The sequence below is a fragment of the Terrapene carolina genome, unplaced genomic scaffold (genome assembly GCF_002925995.2).
Source record: "Terrapene carolina triunguis isolate 2854851 unplaced genomic scaffold, T_m_triunguis-2.0 Scaffold139, whole genome shotgun sequence".
Classification (NCBI taxonomy): Eukaryota; Metazoa; Chordata; order Testudines; family Emydidae; genus Terrapene; species Terrapene triunguis.
The window spans coordinates 7939211-7961785 of NW_020664490.1; the positions used below are offsets into that span (position 1 = coordinate 7939211).

A 22575-nucleotide genomic window follows, 5' to 3' on the forward strand; every position below is an offset into this window, starting at 1 on the left:
ACCCCTCATAAGGCCAGTTCACAGGCTTAGTGTTTCTAGGGTAGCACACAGTTTTTTGATTTGTAAATATGGTGCATCCTTTCCTGGTCAGTTAATAGTTTCTCATTTTTCTTCTTACGCTTCTCAGCTTATGAAAGAAGCCCCCTTTTTTTTCCTAATTGGCTTGATTCATGTTACAATAGCACATTGAACATGTGAACTCCCTCTGCTGGCTTTGTAGTTAATCGTTCAAATGCTTTACCAAGGTCTGTACATTTCCTTGCAAATTGTTCATGCTGATGCACAAAAGAGTTCTATGATATGTTGTTTTAGAAACACAAGGGTGGAAAAATTAATTTGACAAAGGGAAAGGGGCATAATTGGTTAATATTTTTTTATTTCAAAGAAGTCAAGATCATTTTTACCCATCTAAAAGGTGCAGAACATAAGCTTTGTGTTCTTTCTCTCACCTCAAATCACACCTGTTTCTCTCAAAGGATCCATAAAGGAATTCCCTATCAGGTTAATGCAGCCTTTTGGTTATTGATAGGGTGCTCTTCTTCCTCTTAACTATTCGGAAGGAGAGGGATCTCCTTTATCCTGACTTGCCTGTTGCACGGCACAATATCAATTGTTTGACACAATACTTGTCAAATTTTCAAAGGTAGCCATTGATTTTTAGGTGCCTCAACTTTTTGGTGCCCATTTCAAAACAATTGGGCCTGATTTTCTGAGTTACTGAGCACCTGGAGCTCCTCTTGACTTCAGATGAGGTGTAGGTGCTGAATACTTAAGAAAATCAGACTCAAGATTTCTCAGGTTGGGTACCTAAAAGTGGATATTTTGAAAATTTAGATCTAGTGCTTGGTACTTGCTCTGATCTGATATACATTTATCAGGTAGAGTGAGTAGCAAGCTTTGTGGTTGATGCTGTGCCCTAGTCCAGGCAGAGACAGCAGTGAGCACCAATTAAATGTGCTCCATCAGCAGACTTGGTGGTTTTGGAGTAGCATGAACAGTGTTGCATACTTTGGGCATGGGGCTCTTTGGTAGATTAGAAAAGGAGTTTGAGAAACAGTTCTGTGGTCTAAAATGAGGTAGGCATGATAACTTTCCTTCCTTCCTCCCACACAGTACATATTTCAGTACATAGTAAGTAACAGAGTGATTAAAAAGTAAAGCAATGTTTAATTTGTTTACATTTAATTTAATATTAATGTAGAATTTTATCAGATCTTCTTTTATAGTTGAAAGTACAGATTTACCCTCACGTCCACCTAAGTCAATGTGTTTGCTTTATAACTGCAGTGTACACAAATGCTGCTTTGCGGATATAAATTCTTAGACATACAAAGTCATTGTGAGTTCAGAAATGTCCATTTAACAGCTTTATAAATTACAGAGATAAGGTGGGGGAGGTAATATCTTTCATTGGACCAACTTCTGTTCATGGTGAGAGAGGCTTTTGAGCCACACAGAGGTGTGTGATCTGAAGAAGAGCTCTGTGTGGCTCGAAATCTCTCTCTCATCATGATCAGAAGTTGGTCCAGTGAAAGATATTACCTCACCCACCTTCTCTCTAATATCCTGTGACTAACACGGCTACAACTACACTTTATTTTTTACAGTAGAGTGGTAATTCCCTAGCTGTTTCTCTATATTGGTCCCATTTAGGCAAAAGGATGGAATGCTTTTGAAATAAATTGGTGTCGCTTGTGGTTAAATAACGCTAAAAATAGTCACACTACAAAAGATCTGATATAATTGAAACTGGTAGAGGAATTATTTGTTTCTGTTATAGTTGTTTCTAGACTTGCTGTGATAAACTAAACATTGCATGGCACCTTTTTGTACTGTTGCTTTTCATCTGTAGTTTATGAATATAAATCGAGAGGAAAAAGTACTGTATCTTAAGGTCATCTTTCCATTAACTCATTTCCCCCCACTTTTATCATTTTAATAGGTAGAAATTTGTATCCTTACTCAAAATTAGTGAAGATATTATAAGCTGATTCCGTGGTAGGCGAAGTTAGAATTTTAGAAAAGACACAGAAGATGTATACTGTTTTACTTGTATTCTGTTACTGATGTAATGTTCTTTGTTTTCCTTTCCAGTTCTTTAATCAGGTGCTTATGCTTGGGAAAACTTCTATCAGTGATCTGTCAGAGCATGTCTTTGACTTAATTCTGGAGTTGTACAATATTGACGGTCATCTCTTGCTTTCTGTTTTACCGCAGCTTGAATTCAAACTTAAGGTAAATATACTATGTTTGTTTTAGACAGTCTTAAAATGGAATTTTTTTCTCTGAATATGGGCTATGTAATATTTGATAGTTCGCCATGTCTAATTTGGAATTAAATGTCTTTTTTACTGTCACATCTAAGTAACTCAAAACAACCAGTTCATAAGAGTAAATATATAAGAAGACTAATCTGAAAGTTGTAGAAAAAATGTAATTATAGAAGTTATTTCACAGAGTAATTAGAAAAGACTGCATTTATAAGTGTGATTCACATGTTTCATACAAAAAGATAACTTATTTCCAGTTTTTTGTCATTGGCATTGCACGCTACTGTTTATTTAAATGCTTATGCTGTGATTCACAAATTTTAATAGATTGAAAATCATGTCACTTAATGGCATACTATGCCCTTGTATATAGTAATTAAAAAATTTGAGTGGAGAAGAGTGGAATTTCTGGGCATATGTCTGGCCAACATTAAAATATTGTGTAGCTGTCACTAGATTGGGAAACATTTGTTATCCTTTGTGGTTGGAAAACAGCAACTTCTTTACTGTAACTTTCTGGAAATTTAAGAATTAATGTCCATTTTACTGCATTTTCATTATTGTGGTCATCCCTGAGCATTATGCTCCCCCTCTCTGGGCTACTTTTTGCCTCACTGTCGGTCTTCTCAAATTTATATTAGAAAGGGATGTGGGTGCTGAGCTGTTCTTCCTCCCCCCCCCCCCCCAATCTTGCTTGAGTAAGCAGCACATCTTTTTTCAGGTTTTATTTTATTTTAAAAATGTGTCAAAATGATAGTCTCACGAATGGGGGAAAAATAGGCCTTATTTTTAAAATTGTGAGGCCTATGGTCAGTATTTTTTACCATGGGTCAGGTCTTCTGTATTACTCATTCTACTTCCTCATGCTTGAATTGGGAAAGTCCTGGAAGAAATGTTTAAGGTCTGAATAAAAAGGCACTCTCATTGTGGGCTTGGGGTGTAATGTTTTTCTCCTTCTTCTCATAATACTGCCTCTGTCCTATCCATTTCTGATCTTGTCTATCACCAATGCTTTTCTCTATTATTCTGCATAATAAGGTCCACAGATCCTAAATAATGGGTCTTCAACCAATTCTGAGCTTAGGAAACAGACCAGAACAGAATAGGAGTGTCTGTCCCTGACAAGCCCACAATCCACAGCTGTAGGCAGTCTAACCAGGTCTTCCCATTGCAGTGTGTTAAATATGAGAGCCTGGTAATGTCTGATGAGCTTATGAAGAAGCAAAGGTTAAAGCTGCTATTCTTATTTTTCTCTTCTGATGGGAGTGTCTGAAAGGAGCAGTCACACCCATCCTCAAAGCCATGAGCTGACAAAACAAGAAAGAAGCCACAGTGGACCAGAAACTCAAACAGATAGGGGGAAGCTAGTGGTAATATACCTTAACTGAGAGGGAGTCCTCACAAAGTAGCATTAGCCAAAGATGCATCTCAAAGGGCAGGAAGATGATTGGACTTGCCTTACCAGCCACAGCTGGTGGCTGTGTTGACCTTTTGTCATTGCCTATTCCTCCCCTGCCTTCCTGAATCAGGAACTTCCATCTCCCAGGAGCCAGATCACCAAAGACCAAGCTTTGTGTCCTTTTTAAAAAAAAGGAACTGAGAGTGTGAGCCTAAGGAATCTCCTCTGTCTCCAGTAAATATGGAAAGCCCTTTCTTTGTCACCTTTGACGATATGTGTACAATGCAATTAGACAGCTGTGGCAGGCTGTGCCAGCTGACTCTGGCTAAGGGGCTGTGTGGGTGGGGTGGACCAGGCTCCGAGGCCCCATGTTGGAGGCCTTGCGGCCTTGCCACAGCGGGCCCTAGAAAAAGGCAGTGGAGAGGATCCTTCAAGCTGTTTGGCAATATCCCACACAACCACTCCAATCAGAAAGGGGCTGCAGGGAGCAGCCAATCAGGGCCCACCATGCTAGTATAAGAGCAGCTGCAGAGGCAGAGTGAGATCAGTTCCTTGCTGGAGTTGAAGGAGTTTGGCTGGTGTGCCTAGCTGGCTGAGGGAGCTACAGGACCTTGGACAGAGCAGTGCTGGCAGGGACCCAGAGGAGCGAGACGGAGCTCTGGGTTGCGGCTGGGACTCAACCAAGATAAGGCCCTGAGATAAGGGTGAAGAATGTACTGGGGCCACAGGGAAGTGGCCCAGAGAATCATAGCAGCAATGCATCTCAGTTAAAGGGACATGGCGGACAGCTGCTATCTTTAGGGCCCCTGGGCTGGGACCCAGAGTAGAGGGTGGGCTTGAGTTCCCCACACCAGCCACTGGGAAAGTGGCCTGAACTGTGCACCCCAAAAGGGAACTGAACTTTTTTAGGCCCAGAGGGGGTGAGGACATTGTCTCTAGGGAGGGAGCCCTGGAGGATAGCTCAGTGCCAGGGTCAAGGCCATTTTGAAGACTGCTGGACTAATAAAGGGCCGGAGCCCAGGGAGAGCGACAGGGAAAGAAAGGCCTATAGAGAGTACTGGGATAGGCCCCCCTTTTGGACTGTTTTCCCCCATTTTACATACAAACTGTGTGTAACTCTGGCTGGAAGGCTGAGCAACCGAAGACCCACCACAAACTCAGAGTGTAGGCACACGCAATTGGACAGCCGGCACTTGTGAGAGGTGAGTGCGATCCCATGACAAGCTGTTTAATTACGGTGTAGTCATTTGGGCTCGGGCTGTATCCCGAGCTCTGGGGTCCTCCCACCTCTTGGGGTCCTAGAGCCCAGGCTCCAGCCTGAGCCTGAATGTCTACACTGCAGTTCAACAGCCCCTTAGCCTGGGACCCGCAAGTCTGATTTTATTTTATTTTAATTACAGTGTAGACATACCCTCAGGCAGATGCTGATTTGAAGAAAAAGAAATCCAAGACCAGGGGAAGACTGCTTCTGAGAAAAAGCAAAGATGTCCAAGATTCCATTAAAACTAAAGAATAGTTATCTTTTCCTCTAGTTTTAATTCCATACCAGAGGAGGAATTAGCCCCAGATACATTGATAAAATATGTGGTATACTGCAGATCAAAGAGAAAACACCAGAGCTTCTCCCTTAGCCAGTTATTTATATTTAAATGGCCAATGACATAAACTGCAATTTTATAGGTCATCAAATTCTAAGAAAAAGTCTTTGAGACCTAAAAAGGGAAAGAATACTTTCCTCTCCTTCTGGAAGGCCAGTGATCTTATGCTAGGCAGAAACCTTAGAAGGAGAGAAGGTAAGACATCTTCAGTTAAAAATGTTTTTAAAACTCTACTCACATGGTTAATTACCAGTCTAGATCTTTTCCCCTAACAGTCTGACAAAGGAAGAGAAATGGGAGGAGGAAAATACAAAAGGATCAGACAACTCAGAAGTATTTTTCATCTGCATCTAAAACACCTGTGTCCCATAGCTGTCTATAGAGAATGTTATCCAAGAGGAATGGGCATACTGTGCTAAATCTAAGTTGTTGGAGAACCTTTCCAAAAAGTTTATATTATCGATCAGAGCAAAGGACCCCATGTGCTCCATTGCAACAACCACTGAATGCTGGTGCAAATTAATTTTTCTCTCCACGAAGTTCCCTGCATTGCCATTCCTTGCAGCCCTCAAGAACATGCACAACTATGGCTCATAGTTATTGATGTAAAGTTCAGAAATGTAATTATTTCTGAGGATGAGGTTGTTTTGCTGTGCTCTCCAGGTGGCTTAGATCCACTCACCAGGTCTTGGTCCTGCAGTATTGGCCAGGAGGCTGGGCTTAGATTTTCCATTCAGTCTCCCATGTGTCAAGGAAGAGTTTATGGGCAGTTTTGTGTCCAGTTCTGTGTTAATGCTATGTCAATCCAGCCTGATTCAGAAGATCAGGAAGGAGAAATCAATTATACTTCTAATTGCCCCTCGCTGTTCAAGGCAACCTCATTTCTGTGATGTAAGCAATATGTCAGCTAGCCTGCTCATCTATTTCCATTGCAGAAAATACCTGTTGTTGTCACATGGACTCATTCTACATCAAGATGCAAAGGGGGGCTGTGTACAAACTTGCACTGAAATAACAAGGTGTGAATTAAAACCAGATTAATTATTTTCAGTGCAAGTTTGTCCCTGGACACTTATTTGGAATAGAAGTGGCTAAAATCAATTTATCTAATCCACATATATTCCAAAATGTGTCCAAAGAAAGACTTGCACCCAAGTAAATAAATAAGTTTAAGGAGACATTTCATGATTTGGGGGCTAGTCTGTGTGTACACCAACCGTAAATGTAGCTGCTTCAATTTTGAAAGGAGAGAGTTAAAAAATAGAGGCTATTAACATGTTAGTCTTGCCAAATTACTGGTATCAAGGAATGCATCAACATATTCTGTAACTTAGTCTCAATTCAAATTTTGGTGTAAAGGCCAGGATATTTTTTCCTATAAGCCCCATGGTCAACACTTGTTTTAATTTCTGCAAAATGGGCTCACTAGGGATTTTAAAACTCCAAATTTAACTTCAGTTGGAGGCTATATTTCAGCATTTGTGTGTCAACAGGCTTTTCACCCATGTATCAGAAAATTGTATAGTGAGCATGTCCAATTATTATTCAGAAAAATCATAGAACACAGCCATAAGAGCTGAACGTTTTCCTGAATACTCTCACTAAGCACCAATTTAGAATCTCTGTTGAAGTCTTTACTTCTTATCAATGAAAATAATTTTCTTTTAGTCATCACCTTGTCAAGGAGGGTATCTGAAGTAGGGGCATTATCCATTGAACCTTAACATTGTATACTTTGCAAGTAGAAGGTGGTTCTTGTCATTAATGTGGAGTTTATTCCTAAAACCGAATATCCAGTTTTACAGATTGAAGGAAGTTCTCTTTTCTAAGATCTTTTCATCCTCCGGAAAAAGCAACGGCATACCCTCAGTTTAAGATGAAATTACATAGATCATAATCAGACCTTCCTAAATAAAACTCTTTTTGTACTTTATCACCCAGTATATAGTGTCAAGAAAGCCTTGGAATGAATCCTAAGAAGGCTAATTTGGAGTGTTGTAGATGTGTACAAAGCAATAAGTCGCATGCTTTAAGTATGTCCAGGAAGGAATTAGTCCAGATGAATTAACTATATGGATGCGCACCCAGACAAACTACACAAAATTTAAAAGTTGCTTTCCTCTTTAAGACTTAAAAGCACATCAACTTAAAAATCACCTATGTATGTTTTTACCTATTACTGTAACATATTTAGTTCAGATTTTTTAAATTGATTTTATTATACTGGTGTAAACCCCATGTAGACACACTTATTTTGATTTAAGAGTGATTTTCAGGTTAGCTTAAACCTATTCCCAGTAAACTAAAGCTAAATTGACATAAGTCTGGTTTAAACTGAAATAAGTGTCCATGCAGCCTTTGTTACCAGTGTAACTAAAGTAAATTTAAATCACACCTTAGGTTAGACCGTACAACTTTCTCGTGTAAACAAGTCTCATGTAGACTACTGTATGTTTCATGTAGTAGATAGGGTGGTTAATAAAAACTGTATGAGGCACTGAATTAATACAACTTCCCTCCTCCGCATCATTTTGTGAGGGAAATGTCATGTTTGCTTGTAGATAAAATCAGAAAGATTTGGACTTAACTGTTTCTGTGGCTGTGCTTGGATGTAGTGGAGAAGGGGCAGCCACAGGGAGCCATTTGCAGCTCCTTGTCAGAGGCCCAGCACTGGTGACAGAGCAATAGAGGGCCTACTCTAATTTATACCTTTGGACAACCAGGTGTAGTGGGCTGCGCCTCCTTCACATTACCACCTGCCTTCAGCAGCCACTCCTCTGCGTGGTTATGGGTGAGGGCAACTGGCGTACAGGTGGCTATGCTACCTATTCCACCTTTATGCTAGTGGAGATTCCCCCTACTCAGAGAGAATTTTGTGGGAGTTCTGGTTGGCTTAAGTTCTCCTTGCACTGCTTTCATGGAGAAAAGTGAACTTAGTGGACTGGAGACTCTGGCCCTTTGTCTTCTCTACTTCAGTTGGTGTTGCTCCTTGTGAGGAGTGTTAAGTGATGTTGGAAATATTTTGAGCTACAAACTGTGTGCTTTGGACATATGTCTTTCCAGGCTGGTGAAACCCAGCTGGGAAGAACTTGACCCATTGTTGATGGAGAATGTTAATACACTGAATGACGTGGTCACACAGAAGCTTTTGGTGGAGCTGAAAATTGAGCTCAGGACTCCAAAATATATGCCCACAGATCATTTTTGGGTTTGGTTTCATGGTTTACCAATTTTGCAAAAAATTTTCAGTTTGAAAGGGAGTTCAATATCTTAGCTGTATATAAATCATTGTCATCCTCATTTATTAATGGGCCCTTCTTTCTAGCTTTTTCTCTAACGCTGCAAACCACCCCCATGTAAATATCTGTATTCAGATATGTAATTTCTAAAAGCCGTCACATTCCCTTGAAACTTTTTGTGTAGCATTAAATGAACTTTTCTTAGTCTCTAGGATTTTTAAGAAAGTGGAGGCGTTTGTGTATGTTGTGCTTATAAACTGATTTGTATTACTGATTTTAAGAGATACTGTTAGGTGATTGATTTTAAAAACAGTAAAATTTTGATTTACATGAATACTTCAAAAACTTGGTGTCTAAACCTTTGAACAAATTTGCGCGCTCTCTCTATGTATATATCTATATCTATATATGAGAGAGAGTGTGTAATATGGTGGTTTGTTCATACATATTGATGTTTACTGAGCAAGCACACTAGAATGCTTGATATCAGGTTCATCAACTATTTTTGAAGATATATGCACTTTTCCATTCACTTTTCTAAAGCATTAGATTTCAAATTTTTCTTATGATTGCCCACTTCTTAAGATAAACAATCTCTCCCCAATCTTGATTCCCTACCTTCTGTGTGGCAGTTGTCGTTCTCGCTTATGTGACAGTTGTCCATGCAGCAGAGACTTGTTCCTCTTTTTCCTTCCTCTCACTATATCACATCACATTTCCTTCATGACTCTTACTAATGCCCGCATTCCTGCCCCATATAAAAATAAAAACAAACCCAACAATACAATAATGGCAACTCCTCATTATATTTATTTGGTTGTATTTTATATCCTGCTTTTCATTTGTTTATGCCTTATGTAAACCCTACAGGGCCAGGATCATCTTCCTATCAGTATTTGTACAGTACCTAGCAGAATGGAGCCTTAATCTTGATTAGGACCTTTGGGTATTACTATAGCATAAACGTTATGTTTAATAATATAAGTAATATAAGAAAAAATTAGGAAAATAAGATGAACATCAAATAATTAACTGTAAATAAACTCGCTTCAGTACAGTGTGTTGCTGCTTCACTTATCACAGAAATGTAGGGTTAGAAGGGACCTCAAGAGATCATCATGTCAACCTCCCATCACTGATGCAGGTTTAATATATCTAAAGTCTAGACCAGTGGTCTCCAAAGTGGGATGCGCACACCCCGGGGGTGCGCAAGAGGATCCTTGGGGGTGCGCGGCAGGAGGAGCGCTTTTTTTATTTTTATTTTTTTTGCGCGCTTCGGCAGTTCGGGCGGGAGTCCGAGGTTTTTTTATTTTTTAAAATTTTTTTATTTTCCCTTTTGCGCTTCAGCGCGGCAGGGGGTGTGTGCTCAAAAATTTTTTACTGATAGGGGTGCGCGATCAAAAAAGTTTGGAGACCCCTGGTCTAGACTATAGGTTTTTGTCTAATCTGGTCTTAAAAATCTCCATTGATGGGGATTCCACAGCCTCCCCATGTAAACTGTTCCAGTGCTTAACTGTCCATATAGTTAGAAAGCTTTTCCTAATATCTAGCCTAAATCTCCCTACTTGTCCTACCCTTGAAAAATAATTGATAACCATCCTCCTTATAACAACTATTTAAATATGTAAAAACTATGAAGTGTCCCCCATCTTCTCTTATCTAGTCTAAACATGCCCAGCTATTTCAATCTTTCCTTATAGGTCAGGTTTTCTAAATCTTTTATCGTGTTTGTTGCTCTCTTGGCCCCCTCTCTAATTTGGTCACTTCTTTCTTAGAGTAGTGCCCAAAACTGGACATAGTACTCCAGCTGAAGCTTCATTAGTATCCAGTAGAGCAGACATTGTCTCCCATGTCTTACATATGACTCTCCTGTGAATACATCCCAAAATGACATGTCTTTTTTGCAATAGCATCACATTGTTGACTCACTCGGTGTACGATCCACTATAACCCCAGATCCTTTTCTGTAGTGCCACTGCCTGGTCAGTTATTCCCCATTTTATATTTTGTGCATTTGATTTTTCCTCTTACATCCTATTTCCCATCCTACTCCTCCCTAGTCCCCAATTTTGTATCTGAGTGTTTTCCTTTGTATTCATTATCACTGAATCTTTCCTGGTTTACAGCCCATACTGCTTTAATTTGTCCAAGGTAATTTGCAAATTGGTTTTGTCCTTTGCTATGTTTGCACGTTTCCCAGTGTTGGTGTCATTTTCAAATTTGATCATGGCTGAATTTACATTAAAATAACTCCCAAAAAAGTAGGGCATGAAAGTCATGAAGGAGGCCGAGGTGACTGTACTGGGCTACAGTTAGCAGTGGGCTCACTGTTTGACAGATACAGACACTCATAGATGCACCTCTGAGGGTCACCTGGAAATAGTTGGTGTTTGACAGGGTCCCCAGTGTGCAGTTTGAGAACTGTGAAATTGACTTATTTGATACCATTGAATAGTTGCTATGTAGTTCATATGATTACTCCAGTATTTTATGTCAGATGTTGACATGTATATTATTTTATTCTTATTTCTACTTATATTTTTTTCCCCTCTGTGCTGCCATTCCATGCAGAAATCCCTTTTACTGGCTTTTGTTTCAGCCCAATTTCCCCCAGCTAGTCCTGCATATCCATGATACCTTCTGTCTTCTACTTCTCTCCTATACACCAAATATGTGCCACTCCCAATTAAAGTTCCCTGTGACAGTCTAGCTGCTGCTCTAAACAACATTCCTTAGCCCCAAAATAAATTGACTCCCATTTTTCCACACTGATTCAGCCAGTAGAATCCCCCCCCTTGACTCTCCCTTTTCCTGCCCCCAGACAGTTGACTTCTTGACTCCAACAGACCCTAGAATGACTTTTCAGCAACTGTTTCTTCACTATCACCTCACTGTCCTCCTCTGCCATGTAGAGCATGCTTCAGCTGTTTAGGCTAAGGATCCCACTGCACTTCATTTCCTGGGAAAAGAATATTGGGTCCCTGCCAACTTCTTTGAGTTTCCAGTTTTCTGCCCCCCCCCCCTTTTTTTTTTTGAGGTTCAGTGGGTAAAGAAAAAAGAGTAGGGGAGTTTGAAGACCACATGCCTTGTGCTTCTATGGCAGAGAGGGTGGGTTGAGCCCCCCTGTTCTGTTTTTAAAGCCCATCTTCCTTTTTCCATTCAGGCTGGTTGCATTGTCCCCCGGGTAAATTAAGCCAATCAGACTCCTCCTCCTTTAACTCAAATATGTTGTAAATACATACTGATACTTTAGATTTTAATAAAATTAAATTGTTTTAAAACATGTCAATTTTTTAATGTAAGGAATGATGTATATTCAATATTGTATGTTAAGAAATATTTTAACATGTTTTAGAGTTCAAAACTGACATTGAACATTATTTTTCACGTTTACAGAAGTGTTACCAATAATTTTATAATTAGGGCCCTACCAAATTCATAGCCGTGAAAAACGCGTCATGGACCATGAAATCGGGTCTTTTGTGTACTTTTACCCTACTATACAAATTTCATGAGGGAGACCAGCATTTCCCAAACTGGGGGTCCTGACCCAAAAGAGGGTCACAGTGGGGGGTCACAAGGTTATTGTAGGGGGGTTGTGGTATTGCCACTCTTTCTTCTGCACTGTTCAGAGCTTGGTGGTCATAGAGCAGTGGTGGGTGGCCAGGCACCCAGCTCTGAAGGCAGTGCCTTGCCAGCAGCAGTGCAGAAGGGTGGCAATAACATACCATGCCACCCTTCCTTCTGTGCCGCTACTGGCAGCGGTGCAGAAGTCAGGGTGGCAATACCACAATCCCCCTACAATAATCTTCTGACCCCCACCCAAAACTCTCTTTGGATCAGGACCCACACAGATAAAACACTGTGAAATCTCAGATTTAAATACCTGAAATCATGAAATTTAAAAATCCTATGACAGTGAAATTGACCAAAATGGACTGTGAATTTGGTAGGGCCCTATTTATAATATTTGTTGTTGCTATGTGGCTGCATTAAGTTTTTCTCTAACAGAACGTTTCATAGCCATCGTTTCCTTTGGGGTCTTCGAGCCTGGCTTTTCCTTATTGTGGGTCAGTTGCCAACATGGCTTCTCTGATTAAGGGGAAAAAAAACAGTGGTGATATCTCGCAACATCTAAGTGTATTATGTAAATCTTCCTCTTTTCGTACATAATTTAATTAGGAGTTAAGTAGTTAACAATGTTGACCTTTAAAATATCATTAGTATCTCCGCTAATGAAACAGTTTACATCTAAGAGCTATTGCAGTCATAACTCTCTGTTACAGTCAAATCATATTTTCAAGGTTTTCTTTACAACCATAATATTTTAACAGACATGTTTTAAAAGAGAGCTCAGATTCTGGATTTCAACTGTGGCATATCATCTACTCTCCAACTGTTCCTTTGGGCTCCCCAACCTCTGAGGTGTGTCCTGCAATTTGGGAAACACGGGTTTAATGTTTCAGCTGTACTGGTGGAGTGGGTGGCGAGTGTTTTTTATATCTGTCTATTTTTGGATTTTATATGCCTGCCTATCACTGTGCTTTTAACACCTGGTATGTAAAATACCTCGTGGAATTCATGGAATCTCTCTGTTCTCTGTTTAGGGGCTAGAGTTTTTTTGGTCAAAGTGGGGGTAGAGTCAGGTTTTTTTTGGTAGATAGGGTGTCATATTGTGGCTGTCATTCTACCTATGGTGGAAAGGCTTTTTGAAAATGGAAAGTTTTGAAGCTTTTCCTAAAGATGATCAGACTATAGATTTGCCTGATCGCCTATGGAAATTTGTTCCATAGCAAGATAACCTCAACTGAGAGTGCCTTGTCCCCAGCTATTATGTGCTTCATCCTGTGCTTTGCATTTGCATTGTCCCACATAAGCACAACTTCCAGTGGTTTATAAATCACAATGTAGTCTTTATGGGGTTTGATCCAATAATTGGTTTGAAGATTAGAACCAAGGCCTTAAACTGGCAAAGGAAACTGCCTGGGAGCTAGTCAAGAGACCAGAGCACAGGTTTGATGTGCTCACCACTTCCTAAGCCAGAGAGAAGGTGGGCAATTAAATTTTCTTTTTTGTGTGATTTGTCCATATGTATTCCATTTTTGGTGTGCTTGCACCCCATGCTGGTGAGATCAGATTATTTTTAATAGCCTGTGCCCTGGGTGCCTTCTCGCTCCTTGTAGCTCAGGGCATAAAGCAGTGGTCCCCAAATTTTTTTTGTCATGTGCCCCCCCCCCCAATAATGGAATCTGTCCATGCCCCTACAGCCCCCCCAAGTGGTGCAGCCAGGAGCGGAGCTGTGATCAAGAGCCTTAGCTTGGCCAGAGCTGGAGCCATGGTTGGGAGTGGGGACAGAGCTGTATCTGGGGCCAGAGTAGGGCCAAGGCCAGGACCAGAGGTGGGGGTGGGGGTGGGGCAGAGCTGGGGCCAGAGAGAGGCTGGGTGGTGCTCCCTCCCTGCCCCCTGTGGGGGCTGGCACAGGCCCCATCGCATCTAGGGGCGTGTGACCCACAGTTTGGGGACTACTGGCATAAAGAATGGGATGGCCACAACCATCCTTTAATTTCTTCTTACTGCAAGGGCTGCAAGACAGATCCCCTGCAGTAACTGCATCTCTGAGCACTGTTATAGTTGTTGTTCTAGGTTAGTATCATTTAGCCCGTTAGCAAAAAGGAGGGCCTCAGGTCTGGGAGAAGCTCCCTGCATCAGACTTCCCATTCCTCAGCAAGCTCATATAGAAGCCTGTTAGGCCAATTACAACTCATCTAATGGAAGTTAACATTCTGGATTTAGCTTAATCTGGAGTCAGGCCTGGATGTGGAACTGAAACCACCATAGTATCACTGATGGATGATCTCCGGTCAATGGATAGAGGTTAGACATCGATTCTCATCCTCCAGGAACATTTTGCAGTATTTGACACTGACCATGAGAAAAAAGTCTCACTTGAAAGTGGTGGCAGACACCCAATGAGTAGTGATGGGGAAACTGCATCTCCACACAGCTCTACCTATCCTTCTCCATGCAAGACCATACTACTGCTAAGATGGCCCAGTGCTTGCATGAGATCTGATCTTGGATGAAGAACTGGCTGAAGCAGAACCCAAGCAAGACAGAGGTGATGTTGGTGGATAGAGGGGAAGGTACTTTGAAGAACTTGCAGCAATGGTGCAGTCTCCATTGGTTGAAGATACACACCCATAATCTAAGGGTACTCTTGTATTCCCTGCTGATGGTGACTCCCCACATGTAACACTTTCTACTATCCTTGCTTGGCCAGGAATCTCCATCCCATTCTGGTGGATGAGGATCTGGTCTCTGTTGTTTACCTTCACCACCTCTTGCCTGGATTATAGTATATCTGGGCATGAAGCCTTCTGCAACTTGTTCAAAACAGTGCAGCAACACAGTCTACTACAAACATATCAGAATTGTCCTACTCTCTACTCTGGCTTCCCATAGGATTTCAAATCAAGTTCAAGGTCTCAGTCCTTATTTTTGAATCACTCTGTGAATATCTAAAAGATCATTTAAAACTCTGGGACTAAGGAAGTGGTTAACTATGCTCCTCAGGTAGAATGGAACGCTCAACAATAAGAGCATAGCTTGTATGTGTGAGAGACAGAGACTGCCCTCAGAGAAAGTTGAGACTGGGAATGATCTTTCTCAGGAACTAAGAACCATTACAAACCTCACCACTATCCTGTTGCTGACCATGCCGTTTTCAGTCAGGCCTAATGGTGAAAGCGAGAATTCGGCCTATCGGTTAGTTGGGGCCAGAATGGGTAGAGTCCGGGAAACGAGCCGAGGGTCAGTACTGGAGAGAGACAAGCTGAATGCCAGAACCTGTAGGGTCAATTGGAGTCATAAACCAGAGATCGAGGGGAGAGAACAAACAATACGTGACAGATGTGAAGTCACATTGCTTAATGTACTACTAGAAGGTGCTGATACTATGGTGATGAGTACAATATAAACCTCTATATAGAATTGATACAGCAGAGTTAGTCTCCAGGATTTAAATCCTGTCCAACCTACAAGACAGCTGTCCCCATTAACTGTGGACACCAAGTGCCTCTTCTGCCTTTGTGAAGCAAATATACTGGACAAGTGCTCAATATGCCATTCGTTTCAAAAGAGGACACAAAGCAAAGGAATCAGCCCTTAAATTCTTCCTTGTGGAAGGATCCATGAGAGCCTCTCCTGAGCTCTAGGGGAAAGAGACTGGACCAGATAACGGTGGTGGTAGTGATGGTAAGCCATAGGTCCACCCTAAGCTCCACAGCCACTGATTGGTGAAAAAGTCTTACCCCCTACTCAACTGTGGAGTCAGCAAGAGCCTCCAAATCCTCCTTAGCTCAGTCGTCAGACGAAAGGGGAAAAAGGAGCATTGTTCCCAGGGTGATTGGAAGATGTAGATCTCCCTCACTGACACAGAGTAGGTCCAAGCCAGGAGGCAGTGCAAGGGCTGGATTGGTGCCAATTGATATTTGAACAATCTCAGCATCACTTACACAAGCAGCTCATTTCCCATCAGCATTGAAGTATCCAGCAACAAAGCACCTAGTGCCAACATCTGTGCCTTTTGTTCATCTTCAGAAACGGTTGGCATTGAAAGACTCCGAGGTGGTACCAGGGTCCCTGATACTGATTATGAAGCACTCCATACAATCACATGTAGCACTGACTACACTCCTCGCTAATGTGGAGAAATTGCTCCCAATGAGATTTCATAATTTGTTAGCGTTTAAGGCCAGAGTGGTGGTTTTCTGAGGACTGGTGAGCTATTGCTTTTTTTCAATGACTTTGGCAGGCATGTTTCTCTGAAGGAAGCGTTAACAATTTCATTAGTAGTGGGGATAGTTGTTAAGCAGTAGTTTCCCCCCCCCCCCTCCCAGTTTTGAGTCTGTTTCACAGGTTGTTCTGATATTTTTAGGAATCCTTGTGCTTCAGCAAGTGTGATGGACCAAACTCAGTTAGCATCATAGAATCATAGCACTGGAAGTGACCTCGAGAGGTCATCTAGTTCAGTCCCCTGCACTCAAGGCAGGACTAAGTATTATCTACACCATCCCCAACAGGTGTTTGTCTAACCTGCTCATAAAAATCTCCAATGATGAAGATTCCACAACCTCCCTAGGCAATTTATTCTAGTGTTTAACCACCCTGACAGTTAAGAAGTTTTTCCAAATGTCCAACCTAAATGTCCCTTGCTGCAATTTAAGCCCATTGCTTCTTGTCCTATCCTAAGAGGTTAAGAAGAACAATTCTTCTCCCTCCTCCTAGTAATAACCTTTTATGTACTTGAAAACTGTTATCTTGTCCCCTCAGTCTTCTCTTTCCCAGAGTAAACAAACCCAATTTTTTCAATCTTCCCTCATAGGTCATGTTTTCTAGACCTTTAGTCATTTTTGTTGCTCTTCTCTGGACTTCCTCTAATTTGTCCACATCTTTCCTGAAATGTGACACCCAGAACTGGACACAATACTCCAGTTGAGGCCTGATCAGTGCGGAGTAGAGCGGAAGAATTACTTCTCATGTCTTGCTTGCAACAGTCCTGCTAATACATCCCAGAATGATGTTCACTTTTTTTGCAACAGTGTTAGACTGTTGACTCATACTTAGTTTGTGGTCCACTATGACCCCCAGGTCCTTTTCTGCAGTACCTCTTCCAAGGCAGTCATTTCCCATTTTGTATGTGTGCAAGTGATTGCTCCTTCCTAAGTGGAGTACTTTGCATTTGTCGTTATTGAATTTCATTCTGTTTCTTCAGACCATTTCTCCAGTTTGTCCAGATCATTTTGAATTTTAATCCTATTCTCCAAAGCACTTGCAAGCCCTCCCAGCTTGGTATTTTCCACAAACTTTATAAGTGTACTCTCTATGCCATTATCTAAATCACTGATGAAGATATTGAGCAGAACCAGACCCAGAACTGATCCCTGTAGGACCCCCCGTTATGCCCTTCCAGCATGACTGTGAACCACTGATAACTAGTCTCTGGGAATGATTTTCCAGCCAGTTTTGCACCCATCCTATAGTAGCTCCATCTAGGTTGCATTTCCCTATTTTGTTTGAGAAGGTCATGCGAGACAGTATCAAAAGCTGTACTAAAATCAAGATATACCTTGTCTACTGCTTCCTCCCCCCATCCACAAGACTTGTTACTCTGTCAAAGAAAGCTATCAGGTTGGTTTGACACGATTTGTTCTTGACAAATCCATGTTGACTGTTATTTATCACCTTATTATCTTCTACGTGTCTGCAAACTGATTGCTTAATTATTTGCTCCATTATCTTTCCCGGTACAGAAATTAAGCTGACTGGTCTGTAATTCTCCAGGTTGTCCTTATTTCCCTTTTTATTGATTGGCACTATATTTGCCCTTTTCCAGTCTTCTGGAATCTTACCCGTCTTCCATGACTTTTCAAAGATAATCGCTAATGGTTCAGATATCTCCTCAGTCAGCTTCTTGTGTATTCTAGCATGCATTTCATCAGGCCCTGTTACTTAAAGACATCTAATTTGTCCACATCAAAAGGTGTAGTGCTGCCTTAATCCTTATATTCCGAGGCTTCTGAGTTGGAGTTGGACTCGTACCACTCTGACTATAGTAGGAGCAGAAAGTCATCCTTCAGGCACCATAGGAGGTGCCGACTGAGGCAATGGGCCCCTCAATGGCAGAACCCAGCTCAGTGACCCTTCTGGACTCCATGGGCTTTCCACCAAGCCCAGGGTTGGAGCCAACGCTCTCGCTCGGGTGCCGCTTCAGTTGTGTCTGCTACCTTTGTCCCACCACGTCCAGTGGCCGAGCAGCTACCTCCGGCATCGATGCCGGCATCTGCATCAACATTGCCGTTGTCTGCACCAACGGCGGTGCCTCCTTTGTCAGTTCCCTTGGCACCAAAGGTGTCAGTGGCTCAAGTCATGATGCCAACAGCGCCCTCGGCACCGACTGCGGCTCCTGCAACGGCAGTGGCACTGACGTCATCATTGACACTGCCTACGCCGAAGTCTATGACCACCACGGTGCAGACACACCAGCTGAGAGTGCCTCCAGCACCAACGTGGGGTGCGACATCAATGCCGGCACTCTTTTCAGCACCAAGACCAGCGAACCCCAGCCCATCACTATCCCCACCGGCTCACGTAATCCCTCTGGCGGGGATGGAAGGGAACAACCACCTCCCTTAGTGGCTTCGTCCTCATCTTCCCTGGATGAGGCGCGCACGGACGCTACCATTGCCCCTGTCCTGGAAGACTCCAGGGTGTTGCAGCAGTTGCTGCGCCAGGTTGCACAGGGTCTGGGTATTAAGGCAGAAGAAGTTACGGAAGATGCAGACCCTATTCTGGCCCCTTCGGGCCCTTCCTGTATAGCCTTACCGCTAATTAAAACCATCATGGACACGACCAAGACCCTGTGGCAGATCCCGGCCTCCCTACCACCAGGCGCAATAAGTGGCGGTACGTTGTGCCCTCCAAGAGCTATGAACACTTATACACCCACACACAAGCTGACGGTCTGGACGCTGCAAACCAGAGAGAAAAAAGCAGGGTTTTCAAGGCCCTTTCCCCAAGAATAGGGACGCAAAAAAGCTTGACCTATTCGGGCGGAGGATATACTCCACAGTGGGACTACAACTCCGCATTTCCAACCAATAGGCCATCGTCAGTAGGTACGCCTACAATACTTCCTCAGTAGTGGCTAAGTTTACGGAGTTGCCCCCCTCGGACTCCTGGACCGAGTTCTCGGCTTTGGTCGAGGAGGGGAGGTTGATCTCCAGGGTGTAGCCATGAGAAGGGGCTCATGGCTCCAGGTATCGGGTCTCCCCTTTGAAGTCCAACAAACGATACAGGACCTGCCTTTCGAGGGTGAGACTATTTTCTGAGAAAACAGACAAAAGGCTAAATAGCCTGACGGACTCCAGAGCCACCCTCAGGTCCCTGGGCCTCTGTATGCCCTCCAATCAGCGGAGGCCCAGCCTACCCAGAAGTTCGGTCAGCAGAACTGCCAAGATGGCTTCAGAAGGCGTAACAGAAGTGGCAGGAGAAGGCCACGTCAACTTTCTGGCCAGAGCTTGGGACAACCGAAGCTGTCTTCGGGCCCCAAGCGTGCCTTTTGAAGTCATGGTCAAGGACAGTGTACCACACCTGGCAATGGATCCACCCCGCCTTACCTTCTCGTCCCAACTATCCCCTTTCTACTGTGCATAGTCCCGTATAACCTCAGACTGATGGGTGCTCGGCACGGTAGAGAGGGGATACTCCATCCAATTCTGTGCCCTCCAGCCCTTCCACCCCCCTTCCCCATCCCTTTTCAGGTACCCTTCTCACAAGCAACTCCTTATCCAAGAGATGCAGTTGTTCCTATCTTTAGGGGCAGTGGAGGAGGTTCCTCAGGAGCACAGGGCTGAGGGCTTTTATTCCCAGTATTTCCTAATACCAAAAGCCAAAGGCAGCCTCAGGCCTATCCTGGACCTGCGGGAACTCAACAAGTTTATAAAAAAACTCAAGTTCCGCATGGTCTCTTTTGGCCTCCATCATTCCCTCATTGGATCCAGCAGACTGGTATGCCGCCCTCAACTTGAAGGACGCGTACTTTCATATTGCGATTACTCAGCCCCACAGGAAGTACCTCAGGTTCGTTGTGAACAACAACCACTATCAATTCACAGTCCTCCCGTTAGTCCTGTCAGCAGCACCTTGAGTTTTCACCAAGTGCATGGCAGTCGTTGCCATGTTTCTGCGTAGGCACCATGTTCACGTGTTTCCTTACCTCGACAACTGGCTTCGCTCCAAGACCCAAGTGGAGGCTCAGGTCAAGTTTATCAGAGCCACCTTCGTCAACCTGGGTCTCGTTTTTAAGTGAAGCAAAGTGCACTCTGTCCCCCGTCCAGAGGATAGAGTTTATAGGAGCAATATTGGACTTGACCCAGGCCAGGGCATACCTGCTGCAAGGGAGGTTTCAGGCCCTCACCGATAACATTCGAGGCCTCAGACGGTTTCCCACCACAACAGCAAGAAACTGCCTAAAGCTTCTGGGACACATGGCGGCTTGTACCTATGCGGTGCAGCATGCCAGGCTCAGACTACGACCTCTTCAGTCGTGGCTGGCGTCAGTATACTGCCCGGCCAGAGACAGCCTGGACAGGATAGTAACCCTATCTCGCCCGGTCCTCGACTCCCACCTGTGGTGGTTCAACTCTCAGGAGGTATGCTCAGGGGGTCCCCTTCGCCACTCCGCAGCCAGGTCTGGCTCTCCACATCGTCAGAGAGCTGAGAGTGGTGCACCTGGTGTGCCAGGCCTTCTGGGCATACTTAGTGGGACAATGTGTATCAGTCATGACGGACAACACCACTTCAATGTTCTACATCAACAAGCTGGGGCGCACACTCCTCTCCGCTGTGCCAGGAAGCCCTCATGCTGTGGGACTTCTGTGCAGAACACTAAATACACCTGCAAGCGTCGCACCTCCCCGGGGAACAGAACGAACTGGCAGGTCACCTCAGTAGGTCATTTCACAGCCACGAGTGGTCCGTTCATCTGGATGTTGCGATTTCAATCTTCCACAGGTGGGGCTTTCCCCAGATAGACCTATTCGCCATGCGACACAACAGGAAGTGCCAACAGTTCTGCTTCCTCCAAAACCACAGCCTGGGCTCCAGAGCGGACGTGTTCCTCCTCCACTGGGGAGATTGTCTCCTATATGTCTTTCCGCCCATACCACTTGTTCACAAGGTGCTCCTCAAGATCCAGAGGGAACGAGCTCAGGTTATATTGATAGCTCCAGCATGGGCCTAACCTCACTGGTACACATCTCTCCTAGACATGTCCGTGGAAGCTCCAGTCACCCTGCCGCTCTTCCTGGACCTTCTGACGCAAGATCATGGTCATCTTCAACATCCGAACTTCGATTTACTTCACCTCATGGCGTGGAAGCTCCATGGGTGAACCTGATGGAGCTGTCCTGTTCAGAACAGGTTAGACACGTCCTCCTTGGCAGCAAAAAACCTTCCACGAGAGCCACCTACGTTGCCAAGTGGAAGACGTTTTCAATCTGGTCGGCGCAGCACCATTCGTCCCCGATGCTGGCCCCGGTGCCGCTTATTCTGGACTACCTTCTCAGTCTGAAGCAGCAGGGGCTTTTATTGTCATCAATAAGGGTGCATTTAGCCACCATCTAGGCCTTTCACCCGGTTGAGGGGGGCCGCTCGGTGTTTGCTAACCCTATGGTCAGCCGGTTTTTAAAAGCACTCAATAGGCTATATCCTCACGTCCGACAGCCTTTCCCAGCCTGGGACCTCAACCTGGTCCTTTCTAGACTAATGGAACCACCCTTCGAGTCCTTGGCAATGTGCTCCCTCTATCTCTCTTAGAATATGGCATTCCTGGTGGTGATAACCTCGGCCAGTAGGGTATCTGAATTCAGGGCCCTAACATCAGAGCCCTCTTATACAGTGTTCTATAAGGACAAGGTGCAGCTCAGACCCCATCCTCCTTTCCTTCCAAAGGTGGTGTCGCAGTTTCACATCAAACAGGACATCTTTCTCCCAGTATTCTACCTAAGCCGCATTTCAGTGGCAGGGAGCAGACGCTCCCCTCTGGATGTCCGCAGTGCGCTAGCCTTTTATATTGAGAGAACGAAGCCGTTCAGAAAATTGGCCCAGAATGAATTCGTGGCAATGGCAGACAGAATGAAAGGTCTGCCTGTGTCATCACAATGTATTTTGTCATAGATCACATCCTGCATCCAGGAATGCTACAACCTGGAGGGAGTTCCCGCACCCCCGATCGCTGTGCAACCCACCAGGGCGCAGGCTTTGTCAACAGTGTTCCTGGCACAGGTTCAGAAAATTTTGCAGAGCAGCGATGTGGTCCTCTATCCACACTTTCACCATGCACTATGCGATTACTCAGCAGGCCAGAGACGATGTGGCCTTTGGAGAAGCAGTGCTCCAGTCAGTGAATGAGTCCGACCCCGCCTCTTGAACTTGGGCTTGTGAGTCACCTGATTGGAATCCACATGAACAAGCACTCGAAGAAAGAACAAGAAGGTGAGTAACCCTAA

The 22575-nt window shown here is 43.8% G+C and overlaps 1 protein-coding gene across 2 annotated transcripts in view; it reads left to right on the forward strand.

The window, feature by feature from the left end:
* Nucleotides 1-22575, forward strand: part of LOC112103154 (sister chromatid cohesion protein PDS5 homolog B) — a 222883-nt gene that overhangs the window by 74310 nt on the left and 125998 nt on the right. For both annotated transcript variants that reach the window (XM_026653450.1, XM_026653451.1), the window contains exon 7: nt 2095-2235. In XM_026653450.1, coding sequence (XP_026509235.1) covers nt 2095-2235 — 141 coding nt within the window. The remainder of the gene's footprint in view (nt 1-2094; nt 2236-22575) is intronic.